Genomic DNA, 20,431 nt, shown 5'->3' with positions numbered 1-20,431 from the left:
AATTAACATTATTATGTAGCATATTATATAACAGATATATATTTACATATATATATTAATAAAATTAATGGTTTCTCCCTCTGTCTAGCGAAATGACCTAAAGGCAATGGCATCTCAGAAGGGACCAGCCTAATACGTAAATGAAAGCCCAGATTATAGTTTCTAAAATTAATTTTCCATGAAAAGGAAGCAGGATTTTTGGAAAGATAATTGATTCCACGTCTGGGGAAGGAAGGTATAAAAGAATGTAGAACTTCTTTATCAGAAGCCAAGGTTTCATTCAAGGGTTAGTGAAATCAGATCAAAAGAGAACAGGAACCAAATTATAGAGGTTTGCTTGTGACAAGATGAGCATCAAAAACAGAATAATGACTGCCGTTAACTGAAATACATTAAATCTATTAAAGTCCTGAGTCCATGATACATAAAAAGATAAATATTAATTAAATACACCTTCTTGAAGAAGGTCAAGAGATCAGAATATATTCCTACTGGATCTTATTAGTTATTGTTGACACATTGATCATATTGATGAATGATACACAATCTAGTAAGCATTAAATATATCACCTAAAAGACATTTTTTGACTCAAGGAAATGGCCTTATAAGTGAGACATGCAGTCAGATTGAAGACATATGACAACTATGATCAATCTATCATTTTTAAAATCAGTCAGATTTGTATGTTTTTAAGAATATGAATGAGTCCAACATTGCATTAATGTTTAAAAGTCCTTAAAATTCAGAGGAAAAGATATTTACAGATCTAAGTGTTCTAATCAGCTACTTATCCTGGGTGGAGCTGCAGACTTCTATGAGCAGACAGAATTACGTGAGTCAATCCTCTGTTGAAATTATGAAGGAATTATAATAACTAAAAAGGTTTAAAGTGTTTCTTCAGATCGACAAGAATCTAAGTTTATTCCCCTGGGCAAATTCTCTAGAAGTGAATAACCTAATTAACTAGACTATTAACTGACTTCCATAATTGGGTTAGCCCCTTTCAACCTTAGGGAGATTTAGTAAATATAGGTATTTTTGTGTAAGTTAAAATAGAGCATTGATATTTTTGCATTTCTAAGAGAATCTGACCTATTACGATAGCTTGGAATCTAATCTGAGATATGTAATCAAGGAGTTTATTTAGATGAAACCTTACATTTTATATTCAGGATTAAAACATCTAAGAGAACCTTAGGTCAACTGTCTTCATAAATAAATTTTACTCACAGGGTGTGAGAATTCCCAATGTTCCACAACCACATACAAAATGAAAGCCAAATGGTATGCCAGTGAAGTTAATGCCTTTTTATGAAGTAGAGCATTTTGAAAATTGTTTGATATTTGTGTTTCCTCTTTGTAAAATGCCTGGTCGTGTGTTTTGCTCATTATTATGTGCTTTGTATTTTTTCTTATTGATTTTTTTAACTAATCCTTTTTTAGTTATCTATGTTGCACGTAACATTTCCAACTCTGTTGCTTTTCACTTTTTCTATAGTGTCTTTCAACAACTGTATCAACTTTCCTTTTGACTAGCAAGTTTAAGAAATGCTTTGAGTCAAATATGTTCTTATATATTCTTCTAAAGGTTTTAATATATTGCTTGTCCATTTGCCTTCTTTCAGGCTGGAATGAATTTTTGTTAACGGTATAAGATGTGGATCCAAATGAATTGCTTTGTCTTTATGCATATGAAACCGTCTCAGCACAATATGTTCTATCATAGTTTTCTTCAATGTTCTCTCTGTCACATGTCCTTTGCATTTATGCAGAGTCTGTTTCTGGGCTGTCTATTCTATTCCATTGATCAATTTTCCCTGTGCTGATACCATATCATCCTCATATGGCTTTAAGTCTTGATATGCAGCAGAATAAATTCTCTCACCTTATTCTTTTCCTGTATGAACATCTTGGATATACTTGGAGGTTTGCTCTTCTATACACATTTTAAAATCAGCATGTCAAGATCCTTATAAAACACTTAAGATTTTCAATGAAATGTCATTGAATGATAGGCAATCTGGGAATAACAGATACCTGTGTAATGTTGCATTTTCTATCCACTAAAGTGTTTTATCTTTCCATTTATTGGTGTCTTGTTTAGATTATTTAAATAATGTTTATAATTTTATCCATATGGCTATCATACCTCTTAGTCTTATTTAACAAAAAAGGCAAAATTTTTTGTTACTAAGTGATATGTTTTTTAAATGTATGTTTTCTCCTTATTGCTATTTTAAAAAAATACAATTAATTTTTCCATAATGATCTTAACCTAGACATTTTGCTGAAACTTGACTAGTGCTAATAATTTGCATGAAATCTTTTTAAAATTTTCAATATACGTAGCTTTATCTAGGATTAATAACTGTTTCCTTTTCTTCCCATCCTTTTGCTATCTCCTTTTCTTCTTTATTTTACTAGGACTTTATTTAGCCAGGACTCTCAGTGTAATATCCAATAGGTGTGATAATAATAAACTTTTAATCTGGTTCCTGATATTAAAGGAAATTCTTTTATTTTTTATTTTTTTACCCTTATAATGATGAGTATAAGTTATTGACCCTTGTTATGTATCTGGTACTTCCCAACCTTTTGAGCATGATTAACACCCACAGAAAATACAGTTTTTAGCATGCAATGATGGAAATGGATGAGGCTTCTCAAGGCACGAGACAACAGACCAGGTTGTTCTGCCGACTCAGGCCCCACCAGCTGCGCCTAAGGCTGAGGAGATAACATGGTAGCACAGCTGCAACATATTCTTGGTTTGCAGGTTAAAGCTTTATCTTGATCTGAGGAATGTATTGGGTTGGCCAAAAGGTTCGTTCATTTTTTTCCATAAGATGGCTCTAGTAGCACTTAGTTGTCTTTAACTTCATTCAAAACAATTTTTTTAGATTGTATGTGACGGCTGTCATATCAGCGTGCATTTAAAAAAAGACATCAAAATTGGTGAGTTTTTGTGTAGTCATTTTAATATTGAAGATGGCAGAAAAAAAGTAACATTTTCACGCCTTTTGTGCTTTATTATTTCAAGAAAGGTAAGAACACAACTGAAATGCAAAAACAGATTTGTGCAGTGTATGGAGAAGGTGCTGTGACTGATCGAACATGTCATAAGTGGTTTGTGAAGTTTTATGCTGGAGATTTCTCCCTGGATTATGCTCCATGGTCGGGTAGACCAGTTGAAGTTGATAGCGATCAAATCTAGACATTAATTGAGAACAGTCAACGTTATCCCACGTGGGAGATAGCCAACATACTCAAAATAGTCAAATCAAGTGTTGGAAATCACTGCACCAGCCTGGTTACGTGAATCGCTTTGATATCTGGGTTCTACATAAGTTAAGTGAAGACAACATTCTTGTCCGTATTTCCGCATGCGATTCTCTACTGAAACGTAATGAAAACGTTCCGTTTTTAAAACAAATTGTGGCGGGCAATGAAAGGTGGATACTGTACAATAATATGAAATGGAAGAGATCATGGGGCAAGCGAAATGAACCACCACCAACCACTCCAAAGGCTGGTCTTCATCCAAAGAAGGTGATGTTGTGTATTTGGTAGGATTGGAAGGGAGTCCTCTATTATGAGCTCCTTCTGGAAAACCAAACGATTAATTCCAACAAGTACTGCTCCCAATTAGACCAACTGAAAGCAGCACTCGACAAAAAGCATCCAGAATTAGTCAACAGAAAACGCATAACCTTCCATCAGGATAACACAAGACCGCATGTTTCTTTAATGACCAGGTAAAAACTGTCAAATCTTGGATGGGAAGTTCTGATTCATCTGCCATAGTCACCAGACATTGCACCTTTGGATTTCCACTTACTTAGGTCTTTACAAAATTCTCTTAATGGAAAAAACTTCTATTCCCTGGAAAACTGTAAAAGGCACCTTGAACAGTTCTTTGCTCAAAAAGATAAAAAGTTTTGGGAAGATGGAATTATGAAGTTGCCTGAAAAATGGCAAAAGGTAGTGGAAGAAAAGGGTGAATACGTTGTTCAATAGTTCTTGGTGAAAATGAAAAACGTGTCTTTTATTTTTATTTATAAACTGAAGGCACTTTTTGGCTAACCCAATAACTAGGAGGACCAAACTGGCCCAGTATTTTTATTTCTTTTGTTCAGTCCTTGGGTACTATTAGCAGCAGTGGTTTCAGTTCCTGGGTATACAAAGGCAAATCAAGAATAAATATCACACCTGCATATTCCATTCGAGTCCTCTTCGAAGAATAGGAAAAGAGTCAGTGTAATCTGCTATGTGCTGAACCTTCTCCCCTAGGAATATTTCTCAGAAATAGCTGCAAATGCTGCTTTTCCTATTGGAAAGCACCATAATTTTATGAACTATTTGAACTTCAGCAGAGCCCAGTGGTATATGTTGCCATTCAGCCCATCACTGCATGGCTTGAGTTCCACTATGTCCACTCCTTTCCTGGGCCCACTTTGCCACTTCAAGTAATAGAACTAGAGCATCAACTTGATTCCAGTCACCTTCAGAAACTAGAAAGAATTATTTGGTGAGCAAGAGTTCTACTTTGATTTGCACTCAGGATTGCCATAGTGATTTCTGAAGAATGGTACGTGACACAGGGGTCTCTTTATCATTCAGTTATCTATGTCCACTTACCAGACCAAACTGCAAGTCCATAAGCAACCATTCAAGATTCAATAAGCACGTAATTGCGGGGATTTTACTTGTGTCCAGTTCTCTTACTGCCAGGAATAGGGCCTGTAGCTCAGCCCACCGGGCTGCTGACTTGCTTTTGCCTTCTTCTGTGAAGGGTTTGTGATTTGCTGGACACAGGACAGCTATTTTCCTCATGGAGCCATGGCTCTCCATTCTGGAACTGCCACCTGTGGATCAGGCCAAGTCCCTTATATCCTTGGGAAATTGCTGGAATGATGAGGCCCATCAGTAAGAGCAGCAGACAAGTCTTCAGATGGCCTTTTCGGAGGTCCTAGTGGAAAACAGGCTACTTGCTCATGAATAAGTTATGAAAAGGTTGAGTCCCACTGTGTATCATGGCTGTAATATCCCTTCCATTTTATGAAGGAATTCAACATTTCCCTTCTTGTTGGGATGCTTTTTTGATACTACTCATGACATGGGGGTAATTCAGCAGTTGATATAATTTTATGTTCTTCAGTTAATGGGGCTGTCATGGTAAACACCCAATAACTAGCTAGTAACTATCTTTAAAAGAAATACATCACAGTGTATCTGAGCAGTATAAGATAATTTTCTAGTTGACCATGATTATGGGCTTTTGCCAAGAAGACTTGAGTCTGCATGAAGGCAGGTAGTTGACACTTTGAATATCATTTCCACATTGGTGTCTGTATTAGTCAGCACAGGCAGCTTTTAACAAAATATCATAGACTGGGTGGGTTAAACAACAGACATTTATTTCACAGGCCTCGAGGCTGGGAAGTCTGGGATGAGGGTGCCAGCATGGTGAGTTTCTGATGAAAGCTCTCTTCCTGGTAGGCAAGTGACTTCCTCATATGGGGGAAAGAGAGCGCTCCTGTCTCTTCCTCTTCCTATAAGAACACTAATCCCAACATGGGGGCCCCACCTGCCCCATGACCTCATCTAAACCTAATTATCTCCCAAAGACCCCATGTCCAAATACCATCACATTAGGAGTTAGGGCTTCAACATATGAATTTGCAGGGGGGCACAAACATTCAGTCTATAACATTATGCCTCTGGATCCCCCAAATTCATGTCCTTCTTGCATGCAAAATACATTCACCCATCCCAACAGCCCCCCAAATCCTAACTCCTTCCAGCATCAACTCTAAATAAGTCCAAAGTCTCATCTAAATTAGACGTGGTGAGATGTGAGGTATGATTCATCTTGAGGTAAATTCCTCTCCAGATGAGAACCTGTGAAACCAGCTACTTCAGTCAGTTCAGGCTGCTGTAACAAAATACCACCAACTGGGTGGCTTAAACAACAAAGGTTTACAATTCTGGAGGCTGGAAACCCAACATTGGAGAGCAGCATGGTTGGGCTTTGGTATGGCCCTCCTCCTGGCTTGCAGGTGGCTGACTTCTCTCTGAATCCTCCCGTGGTGGAGAGAGAGAGCACGAGTTCTGGTTTCTTCCTGATCTTATAAGGACACTGGCTCCATCATATGCCCACTGTGATCTCATTTAAACCTAACTGCCTCACAAACACCCACCTCAAAATACCATCAGATTGGGCATTAGCACTCCAACATATGAATTTAAAGCTCCAACACAATTCAGTCCATTACGGTCCACACAGGATAGTTTGAGCTACAGCCTCTGCAGTTTCAAGAAAGCTTGTGTTGTTCAAGCTGCTAACCAAAAATGACCTTTTCCCAGGTGATGTAAATTAATTAGGCCCAATAGTGTCTTTAAGTGGAGGATATGATTTCTCCAAAAGCAAGTAGGCCTATTAGGCATTAGGCCTCTTGTCTAGTCTAATAACGGAGGTTGGGGAACAAGAACATTGTATTCCTAGTGGTCTGCAGTGTATCACAGCACACTCCAGCCCATATAATCCTCCCAAAGTTTACAGTCTATGCAAGGTTCTGGATTCTTTTCAGGGTTCATAAACCATCTTCCATCAGTCATATGATCATAGTAAAGTTGCTTTCAGGTTGATTCTCCGTTTCAGAAATAATCATAATGTCATTTCTATTGAGCACTAGAACACTGTAACCTAGCTGTATTACACTAGATCTGCCTCACTATACTTGTGACAGTACTTAAGGGAGTTCAAATATCCTTGAGGCAAATGTACACTGGAAACCATTCCACGTGAATGCACACTGTGGATGACACTCCCTAGGAACCGATATTGAAAAAAGGCATTAGCCAAGTCAACTATGGAAAACCGGTCATCTTTAGCTTGTTGAATAATGGGTAGCAGTTGAATAGTCTGGACCATACTGGGGACTGCAGAAGCTATTAGGGCTGCTGTTTACTGGAGTCTCCTGTAGCCCTGGGTCAGCCTCCACGATCCATCATCTTCCTCACGGGCAACATCAGGTTACTGTGGAGTGAGGGTGTGGGATCAACACACCTGTCCTTAATTAGGACGATAATTTTTGTGGCTGTAGGCACATGACAGTGGTTCAAATTAACCACTTCAAAACTCTAAGGGCTCCCATTATTCAAATCCAGTTACTACTGGATTTAGGGCAGATCTACAAGTTGTTTATCTTCCTTGTTCTACTCAGTACAGGGAAGGATTTTTAGTCAAGGACTACATAGACAGCAATGATACATTCAGGTGAGGAAGTTACCCCCACAGCAGAATTTTGAAAATCACTTATTCCAACTTTTAATGACTTTAATTTTTATTCTTCTTATAGTAGCATCTCTCTATTCCCCTAAATTAATTCTATCACCTCCCCAAGGGGCTCACAAGCAGGCCAAGGCAGTGCTCCTGTATCCAGCTGACCTAAAAGAGTTTCTTCTCCATTGGCAGGCCATCTCACCCACAGATTTCTAAAAGGCCTTGGTTCTCGCACAGGAATTGGTCAGGAGAGCCCATCCTTCATGTCATGCTCTTCCTCTCTTCCTGCTTGTGGTTTGCAGTATTCTAAAGGTGTCCTATCAAGATTCACATACCTTGTTGATTCAGTTGAAAACTAACCTAGGCACCTCCCTGAAGGAACTTTAAAGATGGAATTAAGGTTACTAATCAGGTGAATTTACAATGGCGAGAGCATCCTGGATTATCCAGGTGGACCCAGTGTAGCCACATGAGCCCTTGAAAACTGAAGAGGAATGCAGAAGCCAGAGAGTTGCAGCAGAAGGGAAAGTTAGAGAGATCTGAAGCATGAGGACTGGATCGACTGCTGCTGGCTTTGAAGGGGACCACAGTCAGGGAATGTAGGTGGTCTTTAGAAGCTGAGAAGAACTCCCAGCCACCAGCCAGCAAGGAAACGGGCTGCAGTTCCACACCCACATAGAAGTGGATTCTACCAGCAACTGGAATGAGCATGTAAGTTCTTTTCCAGAGCCTTCTGACACTTTGACTTTCGCTTTGTGGGACCTGGAGCAAGGAAACTAGCTGAGCTTACTAGGCTTCTAATCTACAGAACCATGAGATAGTAAATTCTATTGTTTCAAGAAGTAGTAATAGAAAACCCATACCTTGCCTTAGTAGTAAATGTGTGCATTTTGGAAACTCGATGCTGTAGGCTCATGAGAACCTTTCTCTATCTGAATTTCCCCTAATTTTGGACAAGACAAGCATTTCTGCTTTGATATTTTTATATCTTGGGAAGTTCAAGGAGAGACAGTTGTGTTTCCTTGGCTTCATATAAAATTCTATCCAATTTCCTCCTTTTTAATGCCATTTTAAATTAACCATCTAAAGACTTCCACACCATTAGGTCCTGAATTCTTGCCCTTTGCTTGTTTTGATTACTTTTTTTGGTAAAACCCTAACATTTGTATTATCTTGAAGTCTTATGGGAGGAAGCTGGGATTAAAGATCCAAAACTGCCTCTTTTACATCCTCTGAGGTCTCAAGACCAAAATCACATACGGTGGGACGCCTTGTATCACAACCTGGGTGAGAGGCATCAAATAGTGAGTTTGTTTCACTGTCACAGAGCCGGTCCAGCGCTGCCTGCATCAGCAGCATTTCTGCAGCTTCAGTAGATACTGACATTTCAATGACAAGGGAAGGACAGAGTAATTACTCTTCTCTTCTATTCATTCTAGGAATGAATAGCTCCTGTCCTAATCCACTCTCGTCAGCAATGATTTTTCCTAGAACTATCCCCACAAAGATAGCAGCCAAGAGGATCAGGGATGAATGCAAACATCCCCCTCTACTCAACAGTGTTCCAAGCCAGAGACACTGCAACTTGATCTAAAATTCTCAGGAGCCATTTTAACAAGGGTCATCAGGACAGTGCTTGTAACAATTTACAAAACGCCTCCACTTTGTTACTAATTAATCCCTTACTCCACTGGTTTCCTGCCCTCCATCATCTACTGGACCTGCCTGGATTACCTTCTTGGCTGTAGTGGGTCTCCCAGGCTAAACTGACCCATCAGAAGTTATACTGCCCAGGTTCCTGTGGTTGGAGCTCCACTTGCTAGCCAAAGAGGATGAAACTCAACCCAAGGATATTCTGAACCTTTACTTTTGCTAACATTACAAGCTTCAACTGGAACGGATTTAGCCAACCTGTCATCAGTTTGCTCTTGTCTTCTAATTTTGCTCGCTCTTGGCATTTAGGTTCTATCATTTCTAGATTGCAATGGAAAGTCTTATAATCAGTAACTGATTTCAAAGCCTGTGCAACTTCAAACCAAGTGTGGAAACCACCTCTGCACCAATAGTTCACTTTCATCCCCTTTCTCAGAATCATCCTTTTTCTTTCTAAATAATGCCTAAGCCACACTTTCAGCAAAAAGTAAGTCAGAAGTCTTCTAAGCAATCCCACGTCTAATGCCAACTGTACCAAAAGAGTGTTTGATTGCTAAAGAAGACGGCTTAGGACCCCAGAATAACAATACTTATAAATTTATACTCTACTATAGGAAAAGGATACAATATAACTATAGTGTTGAAATAAAGGTTCAGATCACTGCCAAAGACTATCTCATAGCGAGGGGTCTGGGAAGGCTTGGTACAAGTTTCTATCTTCTATAAGGGTCATGGTTGTAAGCACTTTCTTTCTTGGATCAGAAAGATCTACACGTGCATAGAATGCCTTGGAACTAGGGAGCCCAAAATGGAATATCACTGGGTTATAAAATATTTTGCTGGTCATATACACATATTCTTGCTACAAAATCAGCCTTAACAGTATAAGTTTCCAGGGGGGGAGATGCAAATCATCAATCTCATTCTTGCCAATAAACAATGCTGACAGGCTCGTAAAAACCACCCTAAAACTCCTCCAAACCATGGTTACAAAAGTGACATCACTAATCAGCATGTTTCACGTGTTGGAACCAGAGGTTAGTGTCATGCAGGAACTTTAGCAATACAGTTCAGACAGATTCCGGGTCTGCCAGAAATTAACCTGCTCAGCACATCATGTTGAAGAATGGTCCTATTCCTAATTTTCTATTATGATTGGGGAGTTGACGGGTATCAAATTCTTTCACTGCATTTAATCATTTAAATGACTACATATTTTTCATCTTTTACCTGTTACTATGCAAAATTTACACTAATTTTTCCCCCTAATGTTAACCCACGTTTGTTTTTCTGGTGCTTTGCTACATCTGGTTTGATAATATTTTATTTGGAATTTTTTTCCATTTTTGTTCATGAATGAATTGACCTGTATAATTCCTTTCTCATTCCAGGCCTCCTCTGGTTTTGTTACCAAGTTTATACAAGCTTTATTGAACCAACTGAGGAGTGTTACCTATTTTTCTATTCTCTGGAAGAGTTTGTAAGACATTTTTTTTTTTCCATAAAAGTTGTATAGCATATTTTCTTTTTAATTTCAAACTTCTGATTCGATTTCTTTAATGGCTATCCAATTACCGTCTTTTTAGTTTTAGAATCTATCTTGGTATGTTGAATTTTTATAACTTTCCGATTTCATTTTTTCATAGATATTGCAATAAAGTTGATCTTTTTAATCTCAGCTATCTATATTTATGCCCCTCTTTTGGTCCTAATATTATTAATTAGTAATTAGTTTATTGAATAATCAATAATGGCAACATTTTCTCCTTCCCCTCCAAGAGACTGTTGTAGGCTGGAAACTTGCAGTGCGATAGAGTGTCTTGATTTACCATCTCTCTTCTGCCTTTCCCAGCTAGCTAACTGGGCCTTGACCCTTCAAGACTTGGTATGTAGGGAATAAGAATGGGATGAATGAAGGAGCTGTCTTACTTTAACTGGTCCAAGATTAAAATGACTTCCACTTCCCTGGGCCTGAAGTATGATTCATCCTGTATCCTGGTGATTTCTGAATGCTTTAGATGTATTTTCATTTCTTCATCCTCTTTCATATCTTCTCTATTTCCGGATTCACTATAACAAGAAATGTACCCATTTTATCGATTGCTTCAGAAACCACACTTTAGGACTTCTTTGAGTCTCTCTACTGTATCTTTTTTCCCTATCTCTCTAAATGAGTTAAGGTTTAAAGCATTTAGAACACAGCCTGACTATATATGTGCCATAAGTGATAACTCTTAATAACCCACTAGGAAATAAACTTCACTAGAGTCCACTTTGTTCAATGCTATGTTCTCAGTGCATAGAACAGTTCCTAGCACAATAAAATAAAATGAATGTCCCTTTTTATCTTTTGAACCTTCTTTTTCTGTTGTTTCTCCCACTTCTTAAAGAGAATATTTATTTCACTGATTTTCATTCTTTTTCATTCTAAAATAAAAGAACATTTACGTCTATAAATTTCTCTAAATGTACAGATTTTCCTGCATCCTACAATTTTAATAAGCATATTTTCCTTTCTTGTTTAGTTCTAAGTATATTGTAGTTCCTACCATTTTCAAACATGTTATTTGTGTTTTTAAATTTCTAGATTTGGGTAATATTTTCTTTTGTTATAGATTTATAAACTAATTGTGTTGTGGTCAAAGAATATATTAGCAATGACAAATTTTTTTCAATCTGTTGAAACTTACTTTATGATACACTAGGTATATGATTTTCTCTTACTTTTTCCATGTGTATACATTCCCTGCTTGTTGAATGTAGAGTTCTATAAATGTCTACTTTGTTTTCAAACTTTTGGTCTCAGGACCTCTGTAAATTCTTAAAAATATACCGAGGTCTCCAAAGACCTTTTTTTAAAAAATGTGGGTTGTATCTAACAGTATTTCCCATATTAGAAGTTAAAACTGATACATTTAAAAATAAAACTTTTTAAAATTGTCATTTAAAATTAACAATAAAACCATTAAACAACAACTATAAAATGTAATTTTTTCTAGTTTTTTTCCTCATATATGTTACACAAATCAATCTAAAAATTAATAGTATTTTCTGAATTTATTTTCCCTCAACACCACTAAAGGAGATCTGCAGACCAGAAGCAAGAGCATCACCCAGGAACTTGTGAGAAATACAAATTCAGAACTACTGACTCAGAGTCTGTAAGGAGTGGCTGGAAACTGTGTTTGATCAGGCTCTCCAGGTCACTGATGCTTAGTACATATGAGAAGCACCGCTTTAATGCTGTACAATGATCTTTCCATTTAAAAATATATAGTTTTATTCTTACCTTTAAACTTTTATGGTTAGAGTCTATATACAGAAAAGTACATGAATCATAAGGACAGAGCTCAATGCATTTTCACAAAGTAAACACATCTGTGTAACAGCACTCAGATCAAGAAACAAAACATTAGCTGTACCCCTGACTTTTAACACTCTTGATTAATTCGCTGCTTTTAGAGCTTTAAGCTCAAATCATATCATGTAGTGAGTACCTTTCTTTGGTTTCTCACTTTTGCTCAACATTTTGTTCATGAGATGCATCGATGGAGTTCCCTCCACAAAAGTTAATTCATTCTCTATTGCTACATAGCACATTGCTATAGTATCCATTCTGCTATTAGACATTTGAGTTGTTCAGTTTTTTACAATTACAAATAGACCTGCTATAGACATCCTTGTACATGCCTTTTGGTTAGGATGTGTATATATAACACACAAGGCATATATATGTATAATATGTAGTTAATTTGAAAGGATTCCTAAAAACATGTCATATTTAATACAGAACCTTCTAAATGTCAGGGAAATTCATCACCACTGGAGACAGATAATCAGGAAAAACACACATTTTTAATTAAAAATGTATTCCATATTGTACTATGAACTTACTAAACACAAGTTTTAGCATTTGTAAATTTAGCCTGTTTTCTATACAAAAACCTTTAAAAAGTTTGTTTTGTTTTGACCATTTTCAGATCAATGCTCTATTCTGATTATTTTCAGGTTGTCTAGGTCAGCAGTGTGCAATGGAAATATAATGCAAGCCACATATGTAGTTTTAAATTTTCTAGTAGTCTCATTGAAAAATAAAAAGAAACAGGTTAAATTAAGTTTAATACATTTTATGATCTCATACCTAAAATATTATAATTTCGACATAATCAAGATAATGAGAAACATTACATTCTTTTTTTTACTGTTTTCAAAGTCCAATGTATTTTTAGGTTTTTCCAGCCATACATAAACATTTTCCAGTAACTGAATCAAGTATCAATTTAAAATTTAATTTTATCAAAATTAAATAAAACTAGTATTCAGTAACTGCATCTCACTAGCCATATTTCAAGAGCTCAGTAGCCACATGTGGCTAGTGGTTATGCTATTGGGAAGCACAGGCCTGGGTCAAGAGTGGTTTCCTTGTGCTCCATCTGCTAATTTAAGCTGTGATGAAAATTCTAAAAAAATATATTTTCTTTTACACACTGTGGAAGACAGAATTTTGAAATAGATGAGAATGAGAATTTTTTAGTCTGCTTCTTTTGGGGGGATACCTTTGTACTTTCCTCTCAATTATGCTGTGAATCTAAAACTGCTTTTAAAAAAGTAAAGCCTTTTTTAAAGAGAGTGCAACATAGGAGATTTTTGCTAAAACAGCAAACACACTGATGGTAATAAGATTCAATCTAACTAACGAAGATTATTTTACACAAAGTGCAAGGGATGAGAACAGCAAGGTTGGTTCAGTAGGGAACTGTTGCGAGCGCTGCATAGTTAGTGGAGGATGGGACTAATGGGGGAGAAATTAGAGGAAACAACAGATAATGAAAGTACTAGCACATAGTATAGAGCTATGATTTTATTCTGTATCCCAGCGAGCAGTGTTAAAGTTTAAAGTAATCTGATTTTGTATTAAAGTTCTGAATTGTATTTCTGAAACATCCATTTAGGAAGTGACACACAGAGTGCCTTAGAGGGGAAACTAGAGGCTAGGAGCCCAATTAGGAGGCTATTTCAATTATCCAAGCAAGAGAAGATGAGACTCTGACCTGGGGATAATGGAGATGAAGAAAATGGGGACAGATTGAAGAGATATTTAGGCAATAAAAGCAACAAGATGTGGTGAGCAGTTGAATATGGAAAACATTAAGTAGGGAAATACCTAGCATAACTTCCAGGGAAATTGGTCAAACATTTGCACCATTAGCCAAAATAGGATGACTGAAAAAGGAGACAAGGAAGAGAAAGGGAGAAAATTCCAGGGCAGAAAGAAATCCTGAGAAGTCATGTCCTGTTACAGAAAAAATTCCAGCTCTGGAGTCTGGGACTTTGTTTCAAATGGCAACTCCATCATTTTAAATTATTAACCAAATTAGCTTCTGAGCCCCTTGGTCCTCATTTACACTCTTTAAGAACTTTCGTGAGGATTAAATATTTACATATGCTAAACTTTTAGAATAAATTAGATGCTCAATTTAAAAATAGACGTATTTGAATCTGCTGAATGCCTGCACCGGCTACTATGCTGTATGCATAAAAGGGATGAAACCTAGGGTTTGCTCTCAATCAGATTATAACTTAATCTTCTAGTCATTAGGAATAGCAGTGTTTTATGAGCTTTCTGCCTGATGGAATTTTGAACCTACGGTGAATGGGCTGACATCATAATCCATTTCTGTTCTCATAACACACGTTCAATAATTGACTTAATCTAAATCCTCTGCTATTTCTCCTCCTATAAAAGTTTCATATTAAGTCAGATGTAGTTTCCGCAGCAGTCACTACCGTATAAAACTAGATGGCTTTTATAAATTACTTTTGTTATGCAGAAAAACAGATAGCAATATAAATATTTTCTGGTAAGTATTTTATTTCAAAAATCAGGAAACTGGAACAAATCATCAAAAAAAAATAATAATACCCCATGATCAGCTTCATGTTTTCAGGTTTCAAGAGGAACACTGTTTAAGAGGGGACTCTTGGCAAAAACGCATTCATGGAGCAAAATGAGACAGACCTCGCATTTTGCAAACAGGGGCAAAGAAAATTCCAAATTCATTCTGGAGACATATGTAAGGTCACGCAGCACCCAGAGCCTTCCATCTTTCTACCCACTGCTAACACCCACCTCTTTTCACGAATTTGATTGCTAACTGCTCAAGAGCAGCAGGTGAAAGAGACGGCAGGATTCAGCCTCAAGCGTCGCCAGCCCCCCTCAGCTTCCGCTCAAAGTCTAGCAGGCGTTTAACTTCCCGGAAACGCCCCCGACCCCCACGCACACCCACGCAACACTCCGCCACCACAGGAAAGCGCCCCTACACTAGGTTCCCACGCTCCCCGAGGCGGTCCCCGGAGCAGAGGCTTCGAGGACGCGACCGCGCAGGCGTCCCAGTTCCGCGCAGGCGCCGTAGTTCCGCACATGCTCAGAGGCGGAGGTCGGCGGGGTCCTAGGAGGGTAGTGGAGGCCGGCCTGCCCCGCCCCCGCGCAGCTTCCCTTCCGCGCCCAGGCCGGCCGGCTTCCCTTTCCGGGAGCGCAGGCGGCGGCCGCCGGTGTCTCTTTCTCTCCGCTCTGCAGAGTCGGCTCTTGCAGCTCCTCTGCGGCGAGCATGGCAGCTCGGAGACGCGGGGCCGCCCTGCGGCTCTGCGCCACAGGTAAAGGCCGCGCGGGGCGATGCGGGCGGGTGCGGGGACCCTCCCCCGATGGGATCGGGTGCGGGGGCCTGGCAGGATCTTGGCCCGGGGTGGGGAGAGGCCTGCGGGGCCTCCGAGATGCCCTCCGGGGCCTGGGTCCCGAGACTGAGAGGACGCCTTAGGGTCCTTCCCCGGCGCAGCTTCGCTGGGCATCCGCGCTTTCCGTTTGCTTCCGTTCTCGGTGCGGCAGGAAGTTTCAGAAGCGCTGACTCCGTCGATGGGTGTCAAGGATGCTGCCTTCCCAGCTGGCGGCCAAACCTGCTTTGCCTTTGGGTTCTGAGTCTTGTCACATCTGAAGACTCTTTACCCACGCGGGGGCCAAGAGAGGGAGGTTCAAGGACGGGTCCTGGTCGGGCCTCCGGGGGCTGTGCGATGTGAGAAGTGACCTGCGGGCGTGTTGGCCTTTCTCATTCTCTGGCCGGCATCGGGTACCCTGGTTCTCACCTCAGTGTGTCCACTTACACAGCAGCCGTTTCGTTCCCTCTACGTGCCACGCACTGTCCTGTAATCAGTATTAGGAGTGTAGCTCAATTTTGTTTCTATCTATGAATTTGGGGACGGGGGGAACGGTATTTTGAATGGCGTTTGAAGTTTATACTGAGAAGATAATTGTTACTAGAGAAAAAGAAATATAGAAGAACAATTTTCATCTCTACTCCAAAAAGATGGAATGGTAAAAAGGAAAAATAGAATGAAAATAAACATATATTTAAAGAGAAATTCGGTGTCTCAGATTTACTAGCCTACGTAGAACTTGCTGTCACCATACGGTCGTAAGTATTTATTAAACAGGTGAACTACAGTGCTTATGCTTTTGCATCATTTGTGCCCTGAGATGGATGAATGATGAGTTTTTTGGTAGGCTGTAAAAAACCAAAAACATTTTATAGGTGAATAAGCATATAAGCCAAAAGATAAATCAGCATTTATTATACTGTATACATTTTGTCTTTTTTTTTTTCAGTTTTTTTACTTGATATGGCTTTCTGTAAAGGATATGTAGAAGATTTAGATGAATCGTGAGTATATATTTTTTAAAATAGTATCTTCACTTCTTCCAACTGTGATGTTATCTGAATGTTTGTATGAATCTAATATTTTTTTAAATAACACTTGTTTTATTGAGCACTTAATCTACACTACATAATTTGCTAATTCTGTATGGAGGTAGATTTTTTTTTTTAAGTATAGTTGATTTACAATATTATATTAGTTTCAAATGTACTGCGAAGTGTGAATGTAATCTTTTAATAACAGAGACAGTAATGACCAATGCTAATGTAACACCAGTTTTGTTCCAGGAGTTGCCCTAAGTGCTATATATGTATGAAATGGGATTGTGCTCAAGAGTTTTATGAACAGTTATAAGAATAAAAAATTGGCAAACTCTTCTGTCTTACCATTTTACCTGTACATTTGTTAAGTCTTTTGGCCTTAGTCACTACTCAGTGGGGGCTGGAATTTGGTAACCACGCCGTAACACAGCATTAATCACAAGGCCTTGCTTATAGTAGGTGAGGAGTGCTGCTTCAGACCAAAATCCTGTGCGTGATTGATCTTTCAGGCCTGACCATAGGCAGTTACAAGGCTTTTCCTGGCAGGCCTCCAGCGGGAAGCTGCCCTCCCCACACCAGGCTTGGGGCACAGCCAATGCCCTGCAGTCTCTGGAGGGAGTTGTAGTCATAGACTCAGGCCCCCAGGGCAGCCGTGCTCATGTGCGAGTCTTCATTCTTAGCCCAGTTGCCTCTTGTGAAGGCCTCCTTGTTGGGGGCCTCACCTAAGGCATTTCTTAGGAAAACCTCCTCTGGGAAGCTCGTTATTGAGGGGTGTGGCTGAGGCACTTTTCTCCACTTGGACTCAGTACCTTTCCACTCCTGTCCTTTCCCTTCTCCCTCCCTCTGCCCATGGGTCCTGAGAGAGGCAGAAGCCTTTGGTTCAGGGCTCCTCAACAGTGAGGTGAATTTCTCTGACCCCTCGGCTCTTCCAGTTCCGCCCAGAAAAACGGAACACTGAAGGGCTGGCACCTGTTTTTTCTGCCTCTTGGCTTGCACTGTCGCAGTAAGTGAATAAAGTCTCGATTGTGACTTTCAGTTTGGCTTGTTGTCCTAATTAACCACCTGTACACAACAGAATTGGTACAGCAGCAGGGTGGTCAGTTGGGCACAGTCCTGCTCTAGAAGAGCGGAAAGCCCAAAGATGCCACGGGGCCCTCAGCAGCCTTGCTAATGGGTATTGGGCGCCCTAGTGGATTTTTGATGGGCACTTTGGTTCTCAGGGAAACCATTGTTAACACAGAGGTGATTTTGTTAAACTTCATGGTGCCTGGAAGGGTGTGTCGCTCTAGACCTGATCCTTAAGAACGCCCTAACAGCGTGACTCTGCTTAAGGAGGAGGCAGAAGCAGGGATGGGCAGGTGCAGATGCCCAGGACCCTAACCTTCCTCGGCCGGGTGCTCCGTGAACTAACGGTTTGGGCCCATCTGTAGTGAGTTTCCGGTAACTGAAGAACACATCTGGCCCTCCTTCACAGAGGAGGAAGTGGCCCTGCAAGCCTTCTGGTGGTCTCCTGGGCCTGTGGTGCGGGATTAGGAACAGTGAGTAATGAGACTGTCAAGCAGACTCAGAGCTCTAGGTTTGTCCTTCCTGTTCCTGTTTGTTACTGGACCCAGTTCAGCCTTCTCATGAAGTCAGGTCAGTCAGTCTGTGACACAGTCCAAGCCTTAACTGACAAATTTCTGGACACGGGAAAAGCAGCCACCATGAAGAGCACAAAGGTTGACCAGCACAGAGTGACAGTAAGTGGGAACTGGTGCCCTCTCCGGGATGACCCATGCAAGAGCCTTTCCAGAAGCTCTGAGTGAGGTTGCTCAATAACGGGGTCTCAAAGGAGGAGATTCATAGGCTCCTTACCACGGACCTCATGGCCAGGTACCAACCTGTGAGGGGTCTGATGGGCTTTTTCAAAGGTCAGCATGATGACAGCCCTGTGGCTATTAGAATTACGCCCACCATCCTGCCTAGTGAGTCTGGAGACAAGTCAGAGAGTGCCAAAACCTTTACCCAGACCTTGACAGGGTGTTCGGTGGAGGCCTCTCTCTCCCCGGGGGGGCTGCCAAGGTCAGAGTTCATTGGTGAGTTGGAGGAGAGTTGCACTTCTTGGGCCTTTTGGGTATCAGTATACAGGTGAGTATGATCCCTACAGCCCCTGCTACCAGGAGGAGGAGGAGACGTATAATGCTGTCGGGCTTTGAGTCTGTGATGACCAACGCCAGCACGCTTGCCCAGGCCCGTTCTGGCTGAGCACTTATGGGCCCCTCCTCTTCAGCATGCTAACGGGTATAGATGTGTTAGCTGTGCGTGCTCCTGCTCGCCGTGGTCCCCAGGCCCCAGTGGGGGTTGCTGCACCTGAGGCCATCTTCTTGGAGCACTGCAAGACTGAACCTACCCGACCTTCAGCTCTTAGTGCCTTTGTCTCCCCAAAACGGTGTTGGCTGCCTGGTGAGTAAAAGAAGTAGCTGAGCTAAAGGAAGCCAGAGTGCTCTGTGAGACTTTTTCTATTCGGGAGCCCCCCCGCCCCGACCCCCTCTGGCCTGTGCACAAGGCCTTGGGTACCTGGAGACTCAACACTGATGACAGGTGGCTCAGTACCATGGTGGTACCTGACATCAGGAAGATGCTACTAGAGGGAGCTTGGTTTGCGGCATTAATGATGTCAGGTGCCAGCGAGTGTCTTCACTGGGCTGATACGGATAAATTTCCTTCATTGGGAATGGATTCAGCACACCTTTAATATCCTATGCGTATCTAAATTCCCTGCCTGTCTGCTCTCAGTAGGTAGGCCATGACCTGGAAGAACTCCTAGAGGGAGCACAGACCTTCCACTCTATTGATTACAGCTCCTAGATTGCCCAGACAGGGTCGCTGTCCAACAAGGACCCGACACCATGATGACTCACAGGTGGCAACATGGCTGGGCTGTTAATACCCACAAAGTGTAACAACTGAGATTCCTGGGGGGTGATGTGGGAAGCAGTACAACATCTCATTCTAGGGGAGATCATTACCAAACTCTTGGCCCTTTCTGACCCCCAAAATAAAAAAGGCTCAGGGACTGATGGGCTTATTGGGCTACTGATGTTGTCACATAACTCTTGCAGGGATCTGGCACCCAGCTATCAGGTACTAGAAAGGCCACTGCCTTTGAGTGGGGCACCAACCAACAGGATACTCTAGAGGCCCTTAGGCAGGCCACCAGGCTTCCCTTCTCCTGGGTCTCACTGGTCCACATCTGCCGTTTGAGTTACACATCTCAGCAACCTCTCAGTTCGCTGATGGGAGCCTGTGGCAGAAGGACGACATCACAAACCAGCATAGACCTGATAAGCCCCCCAAGTTGGCTGAAAGATACATGGCTTTTGAGAGGCAGTTACTGGCCTGTTGGCCCTTGGTGGATAAGCGTGGTAGTAGACTCATGAGCAGATACTCTAATCATGTTGCTGAAGAACGATAGCTTTGGAATCTCATGAACTAGGAATGGCACCGCCAGGAGCTCAGCTGGAGTCTCACAATTCAGTGAAAAGGTCTCCCGAGTGTCCCCCCACCTCCCAGGAGTAACACCCAAGGAGCCACTGCCTCCTCTGGCCCAAGGGGGACCCGGATAATAGAGACCTCCCATACCACCTATGGGCCTGGTTCACTGATGGCTCCTCCTGGGATGGAGCTGGGTGCAGCCCGCATCCAACCTGAAAGAGACCTGTCCTTCCCAAGCGTGGTAAAGGACCTTTGCACAATGGGCAGCTT

At 41.0% G+C, this 20,431-nt stretch overlaps 1 protein-coding gene and 1 long non-coding RNA gene across 4 annotated transcripts in view; one reads left to right on the top strand and one right to left on the bottom strand.

The window, feature by feature from the left end:
- Positions 1-15,458, bottom strand: part of LOC132347572 (uncharacterized) — a 44,942-nt gene extending 29,484 nt beyond the window's left edge. For both annotated transcript variants that reach the window (XR_009497230.1, XR_009497229.1), the window contains exons 1-2: positions 15,070-15,458; positions 10,869-11,009 (exon numbers count right to left, since the gene is read on the bottom strand). This is a non-coding gene — a long non-coding RNA (uncharacterized LOC132347572). The remainder of the gene's footprint in view (positions 1-10,868; positions 11,010-15,069) is intronic.
- TMX3 (thioredoxin related transmembrane protein 3) overlaps positions 15,364-20,431 on the top strand; it is a 44,098-nt gene continuing 39,030 nt past the window's right edge. For both annotated transcript variants that reach the window (XM_059894189.1, XM_059894190.1), the window contains exons 1-2: positions 15,364-15,593; positions 16,597-16,651. In XM_059894189.1, coding sequence (XP_059750172.1) covers positions 15,548-15,593; positions 16,597-16,651 — 101 coding nt within the window. In that variant the 5' untranslated portion in view covers positions 15,364-15,547. The remainder of the gene's footprint in view (positions 15,594-16,596; positions 16,652-20,431) is intronic.

Source organism: Balaenoptera ricei, chromosome 14 (assembly GCF_028023285.1).
Source record: "Balaenoptera ricei isolate mBalRic1 chromosome 14, mBalRic1.hap2, whole genome shotgun sequence".
Lineage (NCBI taxonomy): Eukaryota > Metazoa > Chordata > Mammalia > Artiodactyla > Balaenopteridae > Balaenoptera > Balaenoptera ricei.
The sequence above is the reverse complement of the archived record's forward strand: the minus strand, read 5'-3'. Positions and strand labels throughout refer to the sequence as shown.